Below are 18,321 nucleotides of genomic sequence, written 5' to 3' on the forward strand. Positions count from 1 at the left end.
TGGTAAAGTTCAAGCTTAAATTGGAAGGAAATTTCTAGGTAATCACATTTTAGCTTCCCTGATGTCCTACGCATGCACTACTTCCTTTGTGGCCCTTGATGCTGTGGGACCCCCATCAGGTCGCATCTATTGTGTGAGCTTTGATTACCAAGGTGTTACATTTCACGCACCTTACAATCACTGCTACAGCAACTTAACACTGACCATGTTAACGATCATGATTGGGGGGTGAAAACTGCTCCCGAGTCTCGCTTTCAGAGCAACAGTATGTGTTCGATTGCTTTCAATTTTGTTTTTAAACAGCTTTAGTATTTCTGTCATTGATTGATTATTGTCCATTGTATGAATTTGCAAGTTACGAAACAAAGTAAGCAAAATCCATTTCTGAGCAAGAAAGGTAGATGAAAATAACAAAACAGTCTGACTATATCAAAAATAAATATTGTTCTTTGTACATTGAAATGTCCATGTGATTAACTTTATATTGTAGGGTTAACAAAGAAAGGAATAAAGCAATGTTATAATTAATCATTGTTCACTTTATTTCATTTTTTGATGCAATTACTCATTACATGAATATAGAAATCACTAAAACAATGCTGTTGTTTATTATTAAAATATTTTGTCTGAAGTTCAAAGAGCTATATTACGTGTTCTGTCACATATTCCGTTACCAACCTATAGGCCTACATGTAAGTAATTAATTGGGAACACTATTACCAACACTTGGTGGCTGACATTTCAACCCACATTTGGGGGCTGTTAAAAAAATCTGGAAACACGGGAGTATACAAAGATGTAAATTTAGGTGCAACTGAATGATAGCAAAAATGCTACAAAGCACTTTTCTTCATATAAGAACTTTATACTGGTACATTCTTCTCTGAAACGAAAAACAGAGAGATAAAATGTGTTGTCAATGGTCAAAACTCAAAAAATGTAATACAATGCGGAGTCATGCCAGGACGCAGGTTAGAAATGTGATTAGTATGAAAAATCAATGTTGACAGATTACTTACAATGTTTGCAGAGATCGGAGTGAACTGAATGTGCCGTTAGACAAAGACCGAATGTTGTTGTCATAAAGAGATCTAGAAGAGAAAAACAAATATTTTTCATAATTATCCTCATCTTCACCATTGCTTTCCTCTTCTTGTAATAATCACCTTCATTTTCAAGCTTCATTGATTTATTATATCTTTTAATTTAGATCTAATCTAATTTGTTTCCTTTCGTTTGTTAAATGTTCCTCTTTCTTAACTCTTCCTCTCTTTCCCCACCTCCAACTCAATCTGCTCCCTTCTCCTCCCTCCTCATTCTTCTCAACTTGTTCTGTTTATCAAAACATTTATACAAGATGTTTTAAATCATCATCACCACCTTCATCATAATCATCATCACCATCATCATTGTTACCGTCATCATCATCATAACCATTACCACCACTGTCATCATCTACATCATCGTCCTTACCATCATCATCACCACCACTATCATCATCATCATCATGATCACCATCAAACATCATGATCACCACCACTGTCATCATCATCATCAACATCATCACCATCATCACCATCATCATCATCATCATCATGATCATCATCATGATCACCATCAAACATCATCATCACCATGATCATCATGATCATCATCATAATCATCATCATGATCACCATCAAACATCATGATCATCATCATGATCATCATCATGATCATCATCATGATCACCATCAAACATCATCATCACCACCACCATCATCACCATCATCACCATCATCACCATCATCACCATCATCATCATCATCATCATCATCATCATCATCATCATGATCACCATCAAACATCATCATCACCATGATCATCATGATCATCATCATAATCATCATCATGATCACCATCAAACATCATGATCATCATCATGATCATCATCATGATCATCATCATGATCACCATCATACATCATCATCACCACCACTGTCATCATCAACATCATCATCCTCATCATCATCATCATCACCATCAAACATCATTATTACCACCATTACCATCACCACCTTACCATCATCATCACCACCATCATCATCATCACCATCAAACATAATGATCACCACCATTACCATCACCACCACTGTCATCATCTACATCATCATCCTTACCATCATCATCACTACCATCATCATGATCACCATCAAACATCATCATCACCACCATTACCATCACCACCACTGTCATCATCAACATCATCATCCTAACCATCATCATCACCACCATCATCATCATCATCATCCTTACCAACATCACCACCATCATCATCATCATCATTACGATCATCATCATGATCACCATTAAACATCATCATCACCACCATTACCATCACCACCACTGTCATCATCAACATCATCATCCTCATTATTGTCGTGGTACTTACAGAAGATTAAGTTTGACAAGATCCCTGAAGAGGTTGTTTCTGATACAGGTCAGTCTGTTGGCATTGAGAAGCAGGAGCTGCAGAGATGTAAGATCTCGGAATATGAATTCAGGTAGATCAGAGATGCGGTTACCATAGAGGGTTCTGAAGGATAAGAAAAAGGGATAAGCATGCATGATATATTTTGAATAATAATTTTACCACAGTATTTATGGGGAACAATTTGTAACATTTCATATATATTCATACCATTCATAAATTCTGTTTGTTTCTTTCATATTTTAAGGGGGTAAATAAAGAGAGGAGATAAAGTAAACAGCAAAATTGGTGACACTACGTAACCCTGTAAAAATAGGGCATAATTTCTTTCTCAGATCTTCAGTTCATGTGATAATAAAAACAGAATCATGCATTTTGCAAGGGAATTCCCTTTTACCCTTTTTACACAGGATTTTCTTTACCCCGGACTATTGCTAACCCCGTACTATCCTTAACCCCGTACTATTTTTTTTCCTTTTCACACATGTCAAATTGTTATTGCTAACCCCGGATAAGGAATGCTTGCTTTTTACACACGAAACTCGCTAACCCCGGACTAGTGGTTTTTGTCGATCATTCGTAGTACAATTACTTCACTCGTACACTCTTTACACACGCTAAAATTTCCTTAACCCTGTACTATAGGTGGGGCTAAATTGCTATTTAGCCCCACCTATAGTACGGGGTTAAGCTTAGCCCACTTTCGTTTTACACTAGCAATCTTAACCCCGTACTATCGGTCTTAGCACCGCAATTGCTGGGATATCCCTGCTTTTTTGCAGTGCCAAATAATCCCGTACTAAGGGTGGGGTTAGCCCACTTTGCTAAAATGCTGTGTAAAAAGAAAGTGGGCTAAGCTTAACCCCGTACTATAGGTGGGGCTAAATGGCAATTTAGCCCCACCTATAGTACGGGGTTAAGGAAATTTTAGCCTGTGTAAAAAGGGTTTTTTATGACTTTTTAATTGACTCCATTAGCTGATTCCCAGCATAGTAATAGCTCTGACAAAAAACTTCTGTAACTTCCAAATACAGTCTGTACTGACAGTTAAGACAATGTGAAACTAAGGATACATTATTCATAATCGAAACTAGCATGGAGAAATACAAAATATGAATTTTCAAAGAAAAAATGCGAGAAACAAAACTTGTCGAAGCTGTTTCTAATATCCCTTGCAGACAAGGATAACTGATAATGAAGGCAGGATATGGGTGTTGAGGGCCTGGTATGCGGTAAAAGACTCTCAAACAGGTATTTCTTGTGCTGTTATTCAGCAAGGGATTGTTTGCATAAGGTGAGGAATGATTTCAGTACACAAGGGTTTCTAGTTTCCTGGCACAAGCAGGTGAGGTATCAGAGTTTGTGTTCTTCTCCCAGCTTGATTCACTTACAATATCATGACCTCGCAAATTGGAAAATATTGTCTCTGTTCGGATTTAAAGAGAAATTGTGAAGTCGAGGGATTGTCAAGAGAGGTTCAACAATAATTTTGTGAAAAGCTGGAGATGTATCAGTGTAAAACTGATTTTATGAACTTTAACAAATATGAGATTTTTACAATTAAGAAGCACATGTGCTGGTGATAAGAGTAAGAATAATGTACAATTCAACAAAATATAATTGATATGCTAAATGGCAATACCTCTGCTGGCAATCTTACATGGTTCAATATATTGAGAGAAAAAGTGGGTATAAAATGTGTGGGAATTCACAAGAGCAAATCAGATGAAATGCTCAGTCATCGAGTATGCTCCATACAAACACGCTTTCTAGAGTAATGTACCACGGTTCTGAACCCAAAGGTGATCCAGCTTTAATCCACACTAATCTCTCCACCTGCATCTTGTGTTTCCTGCTTGAAACTGCCTTAACGAAACTTGTCTCATGAATCTGACATTCAGAATCTCAATTCCTTATGTGGATTGAAAGTGCTACCTTGAGACCTCTGGGACACTTTTACAAAATTACTTGAGAATCTAACAGGGAGTTATTATTAACCCCCCCCCCCCAAAAAAAAAAAAGAAGTGTAATTTCATAACAGACTAAAAAGCTTTAAGAAATAATCTATAGAACATTGATAATGATTATTTAGTGACTCAAATAGGACAAGGTGTAGATATTGAAGGTAAAAAAAGGTCCATATATAAATGTACTCAGGTAATTCATAGACCATCAAGTTCATCATCTTCAGTTAAAAATGTCTATGTATTTTAACTCAATACAGAGCATAATGAATTTGAATGCAACATGTTTGCCTAACATTATACACACAGTTTCAGCTTTTCAATAATACATTTCCTGAAATAAACTGGATACAAAAACATCCTTGTGGGACCCACTGCTGTAACTCCCTATTTGAAATCAAAAGTAACCACATTTATCTTTCTATAGTCATATTGTTCAGCAGGCTATCAAAATTAAAACTGCTATCGAGGATACCACAAATGGAAAATTAAGCATAAGGAATGGGCATTAATCTATCTTGGTGTTTGGTTCATTTCTCATACACTATTTAAAATACATAATAGGAGATTAAGATACAGGTATCTCCACTGAAGGGTTTAGAAATTGCTCTTTGAACATTCTGGTCTGTATTCTGACAGCAGGTTTAACTTAAACCCAGGTTTAAAGTTGTGGACAGTATGGACAGCCAATTGTTACATAAATCACTAACAGTAGAGATGTCATACTTCAGCTCATTTGGCTCTCAAATCATTCATAATTGTCTAGGAAGTATAAATAAATGATTGTCTTCACCATTGATGAATCAGGAAAGAGCAAAGTAAACATAAGAAACAACTTAATAACAAATTTGATACTTTTGGTTTTCACAATACGGGCCAGAATACTTAAACTACAACTTTAAACCTGCTATCAGAATACAGGCCTCTGAGTTTAAACAATAATGATAGGATCCAAAAGATGATAAGACCACATTAAAACAATCAAAGTAATGTTATGAAATGGGGTCCCTCTTCCTTCAGAGGGGAGTCAACACGTTTTAGAGTGTCTTCTTCACTGGTAGAGCCACCTGGTTTCTTGAGGTAATAGGCAAAAATCAGCCCCTTAACCTGCTAACAAGCATTTGGAGTAGCTTGAAAAGAACTGCAAGCCCTACTCAATCAAAAGAAACTGTCTCCCTTCCGCCATGCCTCCCTGCTGCAATAACTGTGTTGCTGTTCTAATAGAATTTCTTTTCCATCTTTTTCACAGCATGCTCATACCAACAGCTATTACCACAGTTTGAGGTGAGAGGGGGCTTTGAAGGGGTGCTGGTGTGACCCTCCCCTCCCTTGATAGAGGTAAGGACTCTGGTAGAATGGGGAGATGGTCTTCACTTTTGTTTTTCTTATTGATATTGTTTTTTTCTATAATTGGCAACAACATCAAGTACAACATAATATTTTGAAATGTTAGATGTTTCTCTCTTTATATGATCAGATTTGTACCCATGTTGGTAAACTTAACCAATATGACAGTATATCTTGCATAGGCAAGAATATTATTTGACTGTTGCATATGAGCCAAAGTATCAACTCTACCACAGCAACAACATCAAAAAGAACATCAGATTCAGTAACCTAGCAACAAATCAATAACCTTAATGATTTTCACCTCTTTTCTTCCATTCTGCTAATTTTTTTCCTTTTTCAAAAATGTATATATGAAAAAAGGAAGAACCATCTTTGACAATTATTCTAAATTCACAGAGCAGTCTTGTCTACACACTATGACATAAAGACAGCTTCCTGTCTTGCATTCCCATTACCTGTCATCATCATCATATCAATAATTCAATGCATACATTCCCTATCCATCATGTGCAAAGCCTCTCCCAGATAAGCAAACAGAAGAAAAAACTTGGCATCACGCATCCTTGCATGCGTTTGTTACATTATCGTATCAGATATCATGTTGAGATTTGCAGGTCTTCCCCTAACTTTCAACGTCCGTCATCAGGCATTGGCACAAGCGGCTGGGATACTGTTCCATCTGGCTAAGCAGTTAGATTTGAAGCTATTTAAGCATTGGCTTCACACATCATTGGGAGTGTCATGTAGTATTACATGTATATATATATACCTTGGCTGTTGGTATCCAGGCATGTGCCTTGAGATTTAAGGGCTTAATGACTCAACCCTTGATGGACATACTAATATGATAACAATATAACTTGGTCAGCTGCATATAATGTATGGAAATGTGAAGTGACATCTGTGTTTCACTTCGCTTTTTCCAAGAAAAACATTTTAAACTCTTCACTGAACATCATATTAAATTGAAATATACCACTCATTCTTCAATTCCAAACAATTATATTTACTCTTAAGAAACCAGGGCCCCATTTAATAAAAGGATGCGATAATACTTACTCTTGTTAGAATGTCAACTTTCATTAAAAGAGCCAATAAGGAAGCACATGGTAGTTGACATTCCAGCAAGACTTGGTATCATATCAACTTCTTATGAAATGGAGATCAGATTATCCATGACGATATGTACAAATTCAATAGCACATTGAATGATCAGAGTAACATAGGTCTCCTTTAAAATGCAAAATACATCACAAAATTAAGAAAACAGTCCAAGGATTTCAATGATAATCATGCAAATTCAGATTCAGATACACATTAATAATAGAGTTTTATGAAGTGAAGTAAAGCTTGAGAAAAATGGGGGTCGGATGTACAAAAAGGTTGATTATTTTTACGGAATTGCCCTATTATTGATTCAGTTCTTGCCATATATTTGATCCCCCCCCCAATAATTTCATTATTATTATGCATAGATATTGCATGGTAGAATAAAACTGCTAAGTAAATCTCTACCGGTCTAGTCATATGTTTATATCTTCAGAAGATAAATCTGAAAGTGGGAGGGGGCATGGAGAATGGAAAGGGGATGCCAGAGTTGGGTGAATCAAATGATGGCAAAAGTTCATACACAGATCAGGCCCCTGTCTAACAAAGAGTTTCAATTGATCTGATCAACCACAACTATGGAAAGCCCGCAATGCCAACATCTAAAATGCATGTTTGCTCAAAATATTTTCTAGATGATGGTGTATACAATACTCATACATTCATCAGTCTTGATAATTGGTGTGTTCACCTTTAAAGGACATTTCCTGTATAAAAAATTATGACAATGATGGAGTTAAGATTCAACAGATCGATCACAACTCTTTGTAAGACAGTAGGACAGGGCCCTGGTTAAGTGTGTGTTTATTGAGAACATAGGTATAGGGGCTGATCCTCTTCCCCCCTCCCCCCAACATCTCTCACTCTCCATCTTATTTCAGTGCATATACATGTACCACATTTTGAAATGGGGGGGTAATGCACCCTTCTCAAGCCACACCCCACCCACCCCGTACCTTTATGCGATATAATGTGAGGTCCAGAGACATTGCCCAATTACTCACTCTACATACCTCTTCACACCCTCTCCCCATAGCCTCTCTATAACATTGGACCAATTATTCTTGTCTCTATCAATCAAATAACAGCCAGTCTACCCAGCCTTCATGTATTAAAGGGAAACTCAAATTATACAGTATATACACTATATCAAAATTATCTTTAAAATGATTTTCCTCTGTTAATTAACAATGGTCCTCTGCCAAAGCATTGTTCTCCAGATGCCTTGATATTCAAATACCCCCCCCCCCCTCCAAGAGTAGTCTCATGTATTCTTAGTCATTGCCTACAACTCTCAAAAATTATTAAATTTCAAATAAATAAATAAGATAATAGATAAAAAGTTACATTTATATAGCGCATTACATTAACATTTCAATGCGCTTTACAATAACAAATTAATATACATGTATATAATACTTTACAAAAATCTAAATTTCAGCAATTAAAAAATCTTACAGAATACAATTCGTAGGCACCTCATGGTCATCATTTTCAACCACTCTGAGATAGTTTCTTTTAAAAATTAAGAAAAAATCTACATCTTAAAAATAAAAATGAAAAGGGGCCAAGTAAGCTGAAATCATAATGACACAGATTGATTTTAAGTTTGATTGCCCAAATACCACATAATGAATACGCTGCATGTAGGTTCATATCAAGTCCGCATTATGAGGTCTACACATTTATTTTGTTTAGTTTAGACAAAAGTGTTATCAGAAGTAGATCTCAACATATTAACCCATAGATCCATGAATTCTGCAATTCCCATTGATATTATACAGGAAGCACCCAGTTGAGCAGGCAACAGATTAATTTGAAATACTTACAGTGAGTTGAGTGTCCTGAGACTGCTGAAGGCATCTTCTGCAATGTTTTCTATCAGATTGTTACTCAAATCTCTGAGAAAAAATGAAGATGAAAGTATGAAGAACTTGATACATTCTATTCATAATTTATCATTTGTTTGATTAAAAGGTAGACAGCCAGAACAGGAGGTCTGGATTTTGATCAGTCTACTAGTGGCTTTTACTGATTATAAAAGCATTAAAGGGAAGTTCGCCCTATAGAAGAGTTGGGTGCAAAAACAGCACAAAAAATAATAAAAAATATTGAAGATTTGAGGACAAGCCTTTCAAGATTAAGGAAGTTATTACATTTTAAATTTTAGATCTGTGACGTTATAAACGAGCAGCTGTCCCATATTTTATGTAATATAAATTCTACTTTTTTAATGGTTTGCGATGACTTACTTTTGTTTTCTTAATAGGAACAGGTGTGACATGATTAGTTTATTGATATACTGATGGCACAGTAAAAACCATTTTCAATTTTCTGAGAAAATTACATTTCATAGCTTTTTTACCACACGATATGTAGGAAAGCTGCTTGCATGTGACGTCACAAATCAAATATCAATTAAAATTCTAATCACTTTTTTATTCTCTGATGGATTTCCTCAATCCTTCGGAAATGCTTTTATTATTTTTCTGCTATTTTTACGATAAAATTTTTGTCAGGGTGAACTTCCCCTTTTAAAACAACAAATGATGACCTTATTCATGAAACGGTTTTAAATCAACGTGAGCATTTAGAATATGTTGCATTGGAAAAGATTATGGGCAACTAAATTCTAAAACACCTTACATTTAAAAAAACAGATTCATTATTTCCATTTGCATAACAGTAAGTCATCTTGTCCTGTTTGCATTCATTATTATATTTGTTTCAATACAAATCAGATAATACATTGGAAATGTATATATATTTCACTTGATCCTTTTGAAATTAGGTTCCTTTTTTATAAACTTACTCATTTATTTGTAATTATCCATCCAACCTATCTAATTCAAACAAGCTATTGTTAAATATTGTGGAGTTTTGTGGCCTAGTGGATTAGTCTCCGGACTTTGAACCAGAGGGTCGTGGGTTCAAATCCAAGCCATGGCGTAATTTCCTTCAGCAAGGAATTCATCCACAGTGTGTGGCACTTGGCCCAGGTGAGGAAAATGGGTACCAGCAGGAAGTAATTCCTCAAAAAGCTGTGTGCACCTGAATAGGTAGCCTAGCTTAGCCCGGTAATAATAATAGCAGGGCCCGCTGGGAGAACAGTATCCGGAACTTAAGCGGCTATCCTGGGTAAATATACCATTATTATTATTATTAATATAAAACCTTTTAAGTGGTTGTTGAGTTTAAATAAATTTGCATAAGTTTGAATTGAATTAATTTCTCCTGAAACTATTAACATGTACATGCACACATCCGTTTATAGAACAAAAATTTCAAGGGAATAATAAAAAAAAAACACTTTCATAATACTTACATCCTTTTAAGTTTCTTGTATGGTGAGAAAGCTCGGGATGGAATCTCTGTAATCAAGTTCTGCTCCAATCGTCTGAAAGATATAGAATGATTGCATTGAAGTTCATTAGCTTTAACTTAAAAGCTGAATAAAAGTGAACTGAGGCTTGTCTGTATATAAACCAAAATTATTTACGAATTCATATCTTTCAGAAGGCAGTCTCCAAATTATACAAATGATCGCAAACTTAATTGTTAAAAATTATGCCTGTAAAAGACCTGTATATACATGTCTACATTACATACAAAAGCTTGCAAACTAGCTATGAAAGGACAGATGCACTAGTTTGATCAGATTCACATAATTGACTTAAGTTATAACTACATGTCTATTAAAGAGTAAACTGATTATAGATTGAAAGGAGATATCGATTATGTCTTGTTATGAATAGGGCACAGAAGTGAAACGATAAAACACAAAATTACTCAAGTCATAACTTCTTCCAATCTGAAAAAAGGTTTTTCACGGAACCTGGTAAAGAATCTTCATTTTGTATAATTTGCTATAAACTTTCTAGGAAATCCACGAAACAGAGGATAGTGAACCCTGTGGCGCTCTTGCGTGACTCTTTCTTGCAGGAAAACACTTGGCTTGCAAGGAGTAAATACATACATGTAGCTAAGAGCAGAAATATTGTTCTTAAACTTGTTCAAAGGCTAGCAAAATACCCTTATAACCTTAAATTCAGTGAAATAAAACTTTTGAAATTTGTTCTTCCAAAACACAAGACACATAAATCAGGTGAGGGTTAAGAAAATATGTAATGGACCTTCCTTCCTGTTTAGCCATGCTAACAAAGAAACTTGTCATAAAACGTCAAACAAATTTGGAGGTGATTTGGGGTGGATGAGCCCCCCTTTCATAGGAATTCCCTCCAGAACTTGACTAAACTTTTTTATTCAATGGCCATTTCTATTTAGACTGGCAAAGTATACACAGTAGTGTCAGGAGTGACAGTTTGCCTCTATATGATTATATTCCCAGTGTAATATTTCAAAGTAAGATGGGTAACAACTATTAGTTTAAAAGAATATTAAATCATTCCTCTTTGTATCTCTTTTAGAGGAAGATAAAAATATAAACATAGTGGGAGAAGACAAATTTCCCGAATAAAGCATGAGAAGGAATAGCCGTTGGATTGAATGGTAAAAGGAGTTGAAGAGGCATTATCGATTTATTAAGAACTATATTGAATTCAGAAAAACAATGGATAATTTGACGTTTTTAAAATGAGTCAATTTCTGAGAAAATTACATTTTCCAGGAAGTTAGTGTTGTTCAACAAATCCTTATGAATCTTTAATTCTAAAAAAAGAAATGTGAGATTTTGCACAGAAAGAAAACAGAAACTTGGTAAAAAGAGTTAAGAATGACAAAATACAACTAGGGGGAGAAATATTTTCACTATAAATCATTTATCCATCTTGTTGATTATATACTTTTTATTCATCTCATCAGTGACTGCAATCTCAATGGGGAGTCATCAACAACCCAATAGGACATTGGGTCGAGGTTACAAGTCGGAAACCACCTTGCATGACAACTTTTCCAGGTATTTCATCTCAAGTTCATGCCTAAATTTCAGTCAAAGAGTTCCCAAATTCAGAGCAGGATGAAACAGTTACATCAGCAACCCCACACCAGACCAATCACAGGTAATATTTCATTTCTAATACCAGATACCATTGGTCGGTTTGTATTCAGATTCGTTGGTTCGACTGTGCATGTGTAACATTACACTCCTCCGCCCTTCTCTTCCCCACATCCAACACACACACACTTTTGAATGTTTACGCGAAATTCCACCGGACCGTTAAAAAAAAGTGGTGAAGGAAGGCATATTGTGTTACAATACATTCTTATCAAATACCAAACAGTTGCTAACATTGGTATTTTTTCCTTGGGCAACCGATAAATCTTGAGAGAAAAAAATGAATTTTTCAAAACAGCTAGGGGAGCTTTCCATACATCTGAAATCATACCATTTTTCTCCCTCTCAATCAATGAAAGAGAGAGAGTGTGTACAAGGATTGTGGTTGCCTTTACCTCAATTGCCCCTCAAATGTTTCCAAAATATCAGTTAGAGAAAGAGAATGCGGCTGGCTCCAACGGCCCCAACAGACAAACAGCCAGGCAGAAATGTGCTGTAGAATTAGTTTGGGAATCGCTCAAGGGGCTGTCGTCAAAAGCCGAATGTCAATATTTCTCTGCTGAAATATGAAAACATTTGGGTTTTGTGGAAAAACATTGGCACAAATTCATCCCCCTCCTTGCCAAAGGAACCGGGCTTTTTATACAAACGTGTAATTCCTTTTGAAAGCTTGGGTATTCTGAACATGAAATAACATGTAATAAATCATAATGCAGCGTGATTCCTTCGGTCTTTGGGTACTTTACACGTGTGTTACAAGGTGAGTGTATAAAATTGGGGGTTGAAGGTATGTGTGAGAAATAAAAATGTTGTCATCACAGCCATCAACTTATTTTGAAAATGAAACCCTAATTTCATTTCAAATTACATTTATCATCATAATATCTTCAATGTTTTTCATTTTTTAACATTACATATAAATTGAAATAAAAAGCTAGTTTGAAATATCCAATTCCTGCCTTTCCCATTACCAGGTGTCAAAGGCACATCTATCAAATTCATAAATTTATCAATTAAATGCAAACAACCACATAACAATGAGGAGAATATTTCGCGATGAAATGAATGACAATACAAAAATCTGGCATATGGAGTCGAGTAAATGAATTAAATGTCAATGACCATGAGCAGGGCCTTGCAATGTTTATAAACCCGATCAGAATTCAACCTCGGCAAGGCATATAGAATTGGGCCATCTTCATTTGCAAAATGGTGGCTCTGCGACGAGGAAATCTGCCACCAAATTGAGACAGATGTGAATTTGATTACTCCACTAATAAATGGCCCATTCATGAAAACAAGACGTGATCCACCAGTCAGACGACATGGCGATATAGACATTATACCAAGTTAGATTGCTCCGCCATTGTCGAATTTCCCTCATTTCCCCCATAACGATGCCATTTACGATCTGCCATCCCCCGTTTGTCCACAAACGGGACTGTCATTTGTAATTTTGTCTGATTACAGGCATCAATCTTCATTAGGTGCAGCATGGTATGATACCCATTGTTATCAGAATAAAGTGAGTTTTGACTGCATCTCTTCCCCCTACTGGGCATCACTAAATCAGCCATGAAATCAATGTCATCTCTACCACAATGACAGATCAATCCCAAAGAATTCATTATTTTGTTTCCATCGATAAATGGCCCTTGACATTATTACGCCATTGGACGTATAATAATGTGGTGCTATCGAAATGGATAATGCGAATGCAACATGAAAAATGTGTGCTCCAAATATACTGTTGCAACCCTCTCTCTCTCTCTATAGCTATCCATTCATCTGTCTATCTATCTATCTAAATATCCATCCATCTATCTAAGTACCTATCCATCAATCTATCTATCCTAAAATCATCCCAGATGTCATCACATTAAAAAAAAACTCATATTCCAATCAATTATGGACTCGGTTGGAATCTCACAAGCACTTTGTCAAATATACTCAGGGCAGATATGGCAATGTTGCATTCTTTTAACAAAAACTTTTGGAAATTCAATCGATGAACATTTGAAAAACTATATCCAATCCTTATTTTCACAGTCTGCAAAAGGCAGATATAACTAGAATCAAAGATATGTGTTCTATGAATTGAAAGAATGTTTCATTAGCATCCAAGACCACTAACGGATTAGAAAATTAAATACTGAATAAATACAATTGCCCGGATCCAGGCTAAGCCCATAAGAGATACGTTTGAGCAGACCGCCATAATAAGATTTGAACGCAGATAGCTTAAATGCACAGACAATGCGAAAGAACAACAAATATGACTAAGAAAGAAGCCATAATTCATATTGGATTAAGATAATCCAACTTGATTTGATTAACATCAATTCTCTGATGGGATTAAAAGGTGGTCTGGGGCATTTATTTCAATGCAATTTTCTCATGAGAAATAAAATGCCATTGATTTTAAATGACATACAATGTAAATGTTATTTGAACCACCGAATCTATATGGATATAAATTTTTAACATCAGAAAAGTTGCTAATCGAGAATATGCAATAAGATATGCAGGAAGAAATATTAAACTAAAAGATAAGATTTTCCAATTTAAAAAATTATCTGAGCACCTGATTCTCTGTTTTTAACAATGAGAAAATATTGTATCCACAAAAATTTATTTTGAAGCTAGTATTTGATCAAAAGTGTACAGGAAACAGTTGGTATAGTAAGTCTACTAGTAGATATTAATCATCAAAATTTATTTATTGTGCTCCCTTTTCTTTACAATTTCTTGTTTATTATCTTAATTTTCAGTTTTTTTTTAAGTATATCTCATAAATCTATAAATTATTTATTTCTCCTTCACCAAAGTACATTGATCCTTGTGTGAACCAGATAGAATATTAATATTGAACATGACCTTGGTCCCACCTCATAATGATCCACGTGGGGATAATATATCCTAGAAACTTTTCAGACTTTGGTCTTTAGTGGGTCTCCTAGAAGATGAAATATTGCTTGGGGGTTGTGAGTTAATTTGGTAGTTATAAGAACAGGGGTGGTCAGGAAACAGGTTCTCACCAATAAGGAAATGTTGGTGACAATGACCTCTTTAATACATCACAAATTCCTAAAATATTGTGGTTTACCACCCTCTTCCTACCCCCTCCCCCCCCCCCGAAAAATAATCAATTTCCATTTTGTTTTTAAATTGCAATGTTAATTGTTTTATATGAAAGGTGATATGGGTTACACATACGTGTATATATCTGAACATGAGTGAATTTTCCTACATTTGTTCGTATTGAATCCACAGCAATTCAAGAGTTTGTTTTTTTTACAATTTACGAGGGCTGTTTTGGACATTTGGGGGGGAACAGCCTAGCCCATATAATTTAGTTTCCATTTTATGCCTGGTTACACACAACTGACAGAAGTTCTAGAACTAAAAGACATGTACTAAGACTTAATTTTAATCATTAATATAAGCTTGAATTGTTATTGTTTAAATGAAAATTCTGCTCTACTGCCATGCCCCTCTCCCCCCCCCACCACCTCCACATACAATGATGTCAACTTAAAGAGAAAAACACTCTTTCACAAAGGAAGTAGATTATAAGGTGAAATTGGGTAGAAATTGTAATTGCAATGTTGCCTATTTGTATCATTTTCATGCCAGATGTTTTGAAAATGTGCCTTATTTCTAAACTATATGCCTCTGTTACATGGAATATTTTCTGATCTACTAAAAAAGATATTCTTCAAACAGCGAATACTGTACTAAGATATGGACCGACTCAATCACCAAGAAATTCTTTGAACTTTTAATTGTCTTCTCATGATCTTCTGCTAAGAAACCTGTCGCAATTGGGCCACAAACAAACTAGCAATTGGTAGGATCTATGAAGCATGTAATTGGATGTCTGCAGATAGCGATAAAGCCTCGGCTGGTGTGGAGTGAGATGTCAAACCCACAGGTCTTGAATTGGTTCTCATCGCATTTAAACCAGAACATGCAGATTTGAAGCACTCAGAATTTGCACCACAACTTACAAGAGCAGAATTACCGTAGTAGTTAATCTCCTGAGAATAGCATTTACTGGGTTAGGGCCTTGTCACACTACAATGTATACATATATTCTTCTGAGTCACCATGTCCCAAACAGTGTCATCGTTTTGATTTGAAGCTATCACTGGTATGAGCAGTATCATGGCCAAATAGGAAGGGGAATGGAAGAAATATAAGCTACATAACCCCCCCCCAAAAAAAAAAAGTAACATCACAATTAAAAGTCACATCACAATTCACGCTAAACACAGACAATAGGTATATTTAAGATGGCTGCGCCTCAAGCATATCTTGAAGAAAATAACTTGTATAATTATTTTGATTTCAAAATTTGATTTAAGCCTCAATGTCAATGTAGCTTTCCAATTGCAATTTGAAATCTGGTCTAATCACGTAAACATGAAAACGATAAGATCTGTAATGTGAGCTTTTTGTAAAGTTTTTCTGCAAAACAAAATCCTTGCATTCATATCCCATAATAGTTCAAGCATGAAATCACTAAGTACATGTATTCCCATGACAACAAATATCTTGGCAGGTTGGTTTTCGGTTGGCCGTTGAGGGCATCAAGGACTCTATGATTGACATAAGATGATACTGATAATGATAGCAGGCAGAAGTACAATCAATTCCCAACAATTCTTCAACCACAACAAACAGAGGATACAAGCGCAATATTTGTATTAAAAACTGCGACATCATGTTGTAACACTGCCTCTGTATTGCCTGTGTGAAAAAGTGTCACATGAACTCTAATGCATTTATCCCAACTTTCCTGTGTTTATGAGTTGGCATATTTACATGTTCTGGAAAGAATCTCTAAAATAGTGTGGAGATCTCAAGTCAGACGTTTTTTTTTCATGTAAACTTCAGAAATTCAACTATGTTACCTAAATGAAGACAGAAACAGTTCTAGACTGTCTATCTGACTTCAAAACCCCTTTTTGCTACTAATTATGGTCCATTTTACAAAAATTATTTTTGTCACTTTTTTAATACCAAACTCTCGCTACTATTTCAACATCTACTACTGCTAGTTCTATGGCACTGCATTGCGAATTCAACCCCCCCCCCAAAAAAAAAAATAAAGCAATAATCCTCTGTCAATGAATTCCTGTTCCTATTAACCTAGAACTAGGCTCTCATCATTAAATAGATATCAAAATAAAATCATTTCATTTTGTTGTAGAGTAATGAAATTTGATCATTTTAGAAGTTTGTTCTCATCTTGCTAGTCAAGCTGCAAATTTCATCTCAAAGTTTTAAAGCCCCTCGATCCCAACTTCAACAGGGAAAAATACAAAACAAACTGATAAACCACTTGAAATGAACTTCAAATAACAATTTTTTTTTCTTAAAGAAAATAAAAAATTTGCTGTTTTCTTTAAAAAAAAACATACAATGTATGAATTTGGAAAAAGTGGTTATAATTTGACCCCCTAATTGGTTATTTCCCAGAGCAGGCTTATTGAAATAGTTTCAGATCCATACAATACCTCACCCTATGGGGCATTTCACCTGAGGTCATTGACCCCGGTGACATCATTAGAGCCTGATGGATACAAGTTACACATTTCCAGTAGACAACAAAAATGGTAAAGTTCAGAGAAAGGGCAAAAGAGGAAGCGATAGGAAAATGATATAAAAAAGTTGCATAGAAGCTGAAAGAAAGGAAGGGGATTCATAAATTATCTAGTAATAGAGCAATTACACCCTGTTGTACTTTTTTTCAGTTATCAGATGAGAAGACATTTAGAAGGATGTGAAGGGCAATTTAAAAGGAAAGAGGTATTAAGAAACAAAGTGACTAAAACTCATTTCTTTATTTTACAAGTGTTTGATTTTTTTACGTTTTCCCCCCAACATGCATTTCGTGTTCAAAATCAGTTCCAAGACCACCAAACCCAATTACTTTCTTGGTCAGTGGGCAATTTGGCCATTCCTTTTTCATTTCTAAATTATATAGATACATGGACATTAGAGTATGAAAAGAAGAGAAATGAAAGGAATGATGTTTATACATGCACCGTCTGCTTTAAGACCAGTTGCTAATGAAAGAGAGCTGATGAAGAAGAAATAAGGTAACAAGTGGAATGCCTCTGGCCGTCTCACCTGCATCACGCGGTTCAATATAGCAGCAGTGCTGACTTTGAATACTACTCTAACTCGCACAAGATGTTCAGTGATACATGGTTACTCTTTTGTCCACTTTTTATGAACTAGACCAATAAACTTACAGAGATATGATGGTTATTCAACAAAAAACCCCAACATGGCCAAAGTTCATTGACCTTACATGACCTTTGACCTTGATCATGTGACCTGAAACTCGCACAGGATGTTCAGTGATACTTGATTACTCTTATGTACAAGTTTCATGAATCAGATCC

At 35.4% G+C, this 18,321-nt stretch overlaps 1 protein-coding gene across 1 annotated transcript in view; it reads right to left on the reverse strand.

Moving 5' to 3' along the window:
* LOC121425538 (slit homolog 1 protein-like) overlaps positions 1-18,321 on the reverse strand; it is an 89,570-nt gene that overhangs the window by 48,901 nt on the left and 22,348 nt on the right. Inside the window, exons 6-9 of the mRNA XM_041621618.1 lie at positions 10,217-10,288; positions 8,721-8,792; positions 2,432-2,575; positions 1,020-1,091 (exon numbers count right to left, since the gene is read on the reverse strand). Coding sequence (XP_041477552.1) covers positions 1,020-1,091; positions 2,432-2,575; positions 8,721-8,792; positions 10,217-10,288 — 360 coding nt within the window. The remainder of the gene's footprint in view (positions 1-1,019; positions 1,092-2,431; positions 2,576-8,720; positions 8,793-10,216; positions 10,289-18,321) is intronic.

The sequence above is a fragment of the Lytechinus variegatus genome, chromosome 12, assembly GCF_018143015.1.
Source record: "Lytechinus variegatus isolate NC3 chromosome 12, Lvar_3.0, whole genome shotgun sequence".
Lineage (NCBI taxonomy): Eukaryota > Metazoa > Echinodermata > Echinoidea > Temnopleuroida > Toxopneustidae > Lytechinus > Lytechinus variegatus.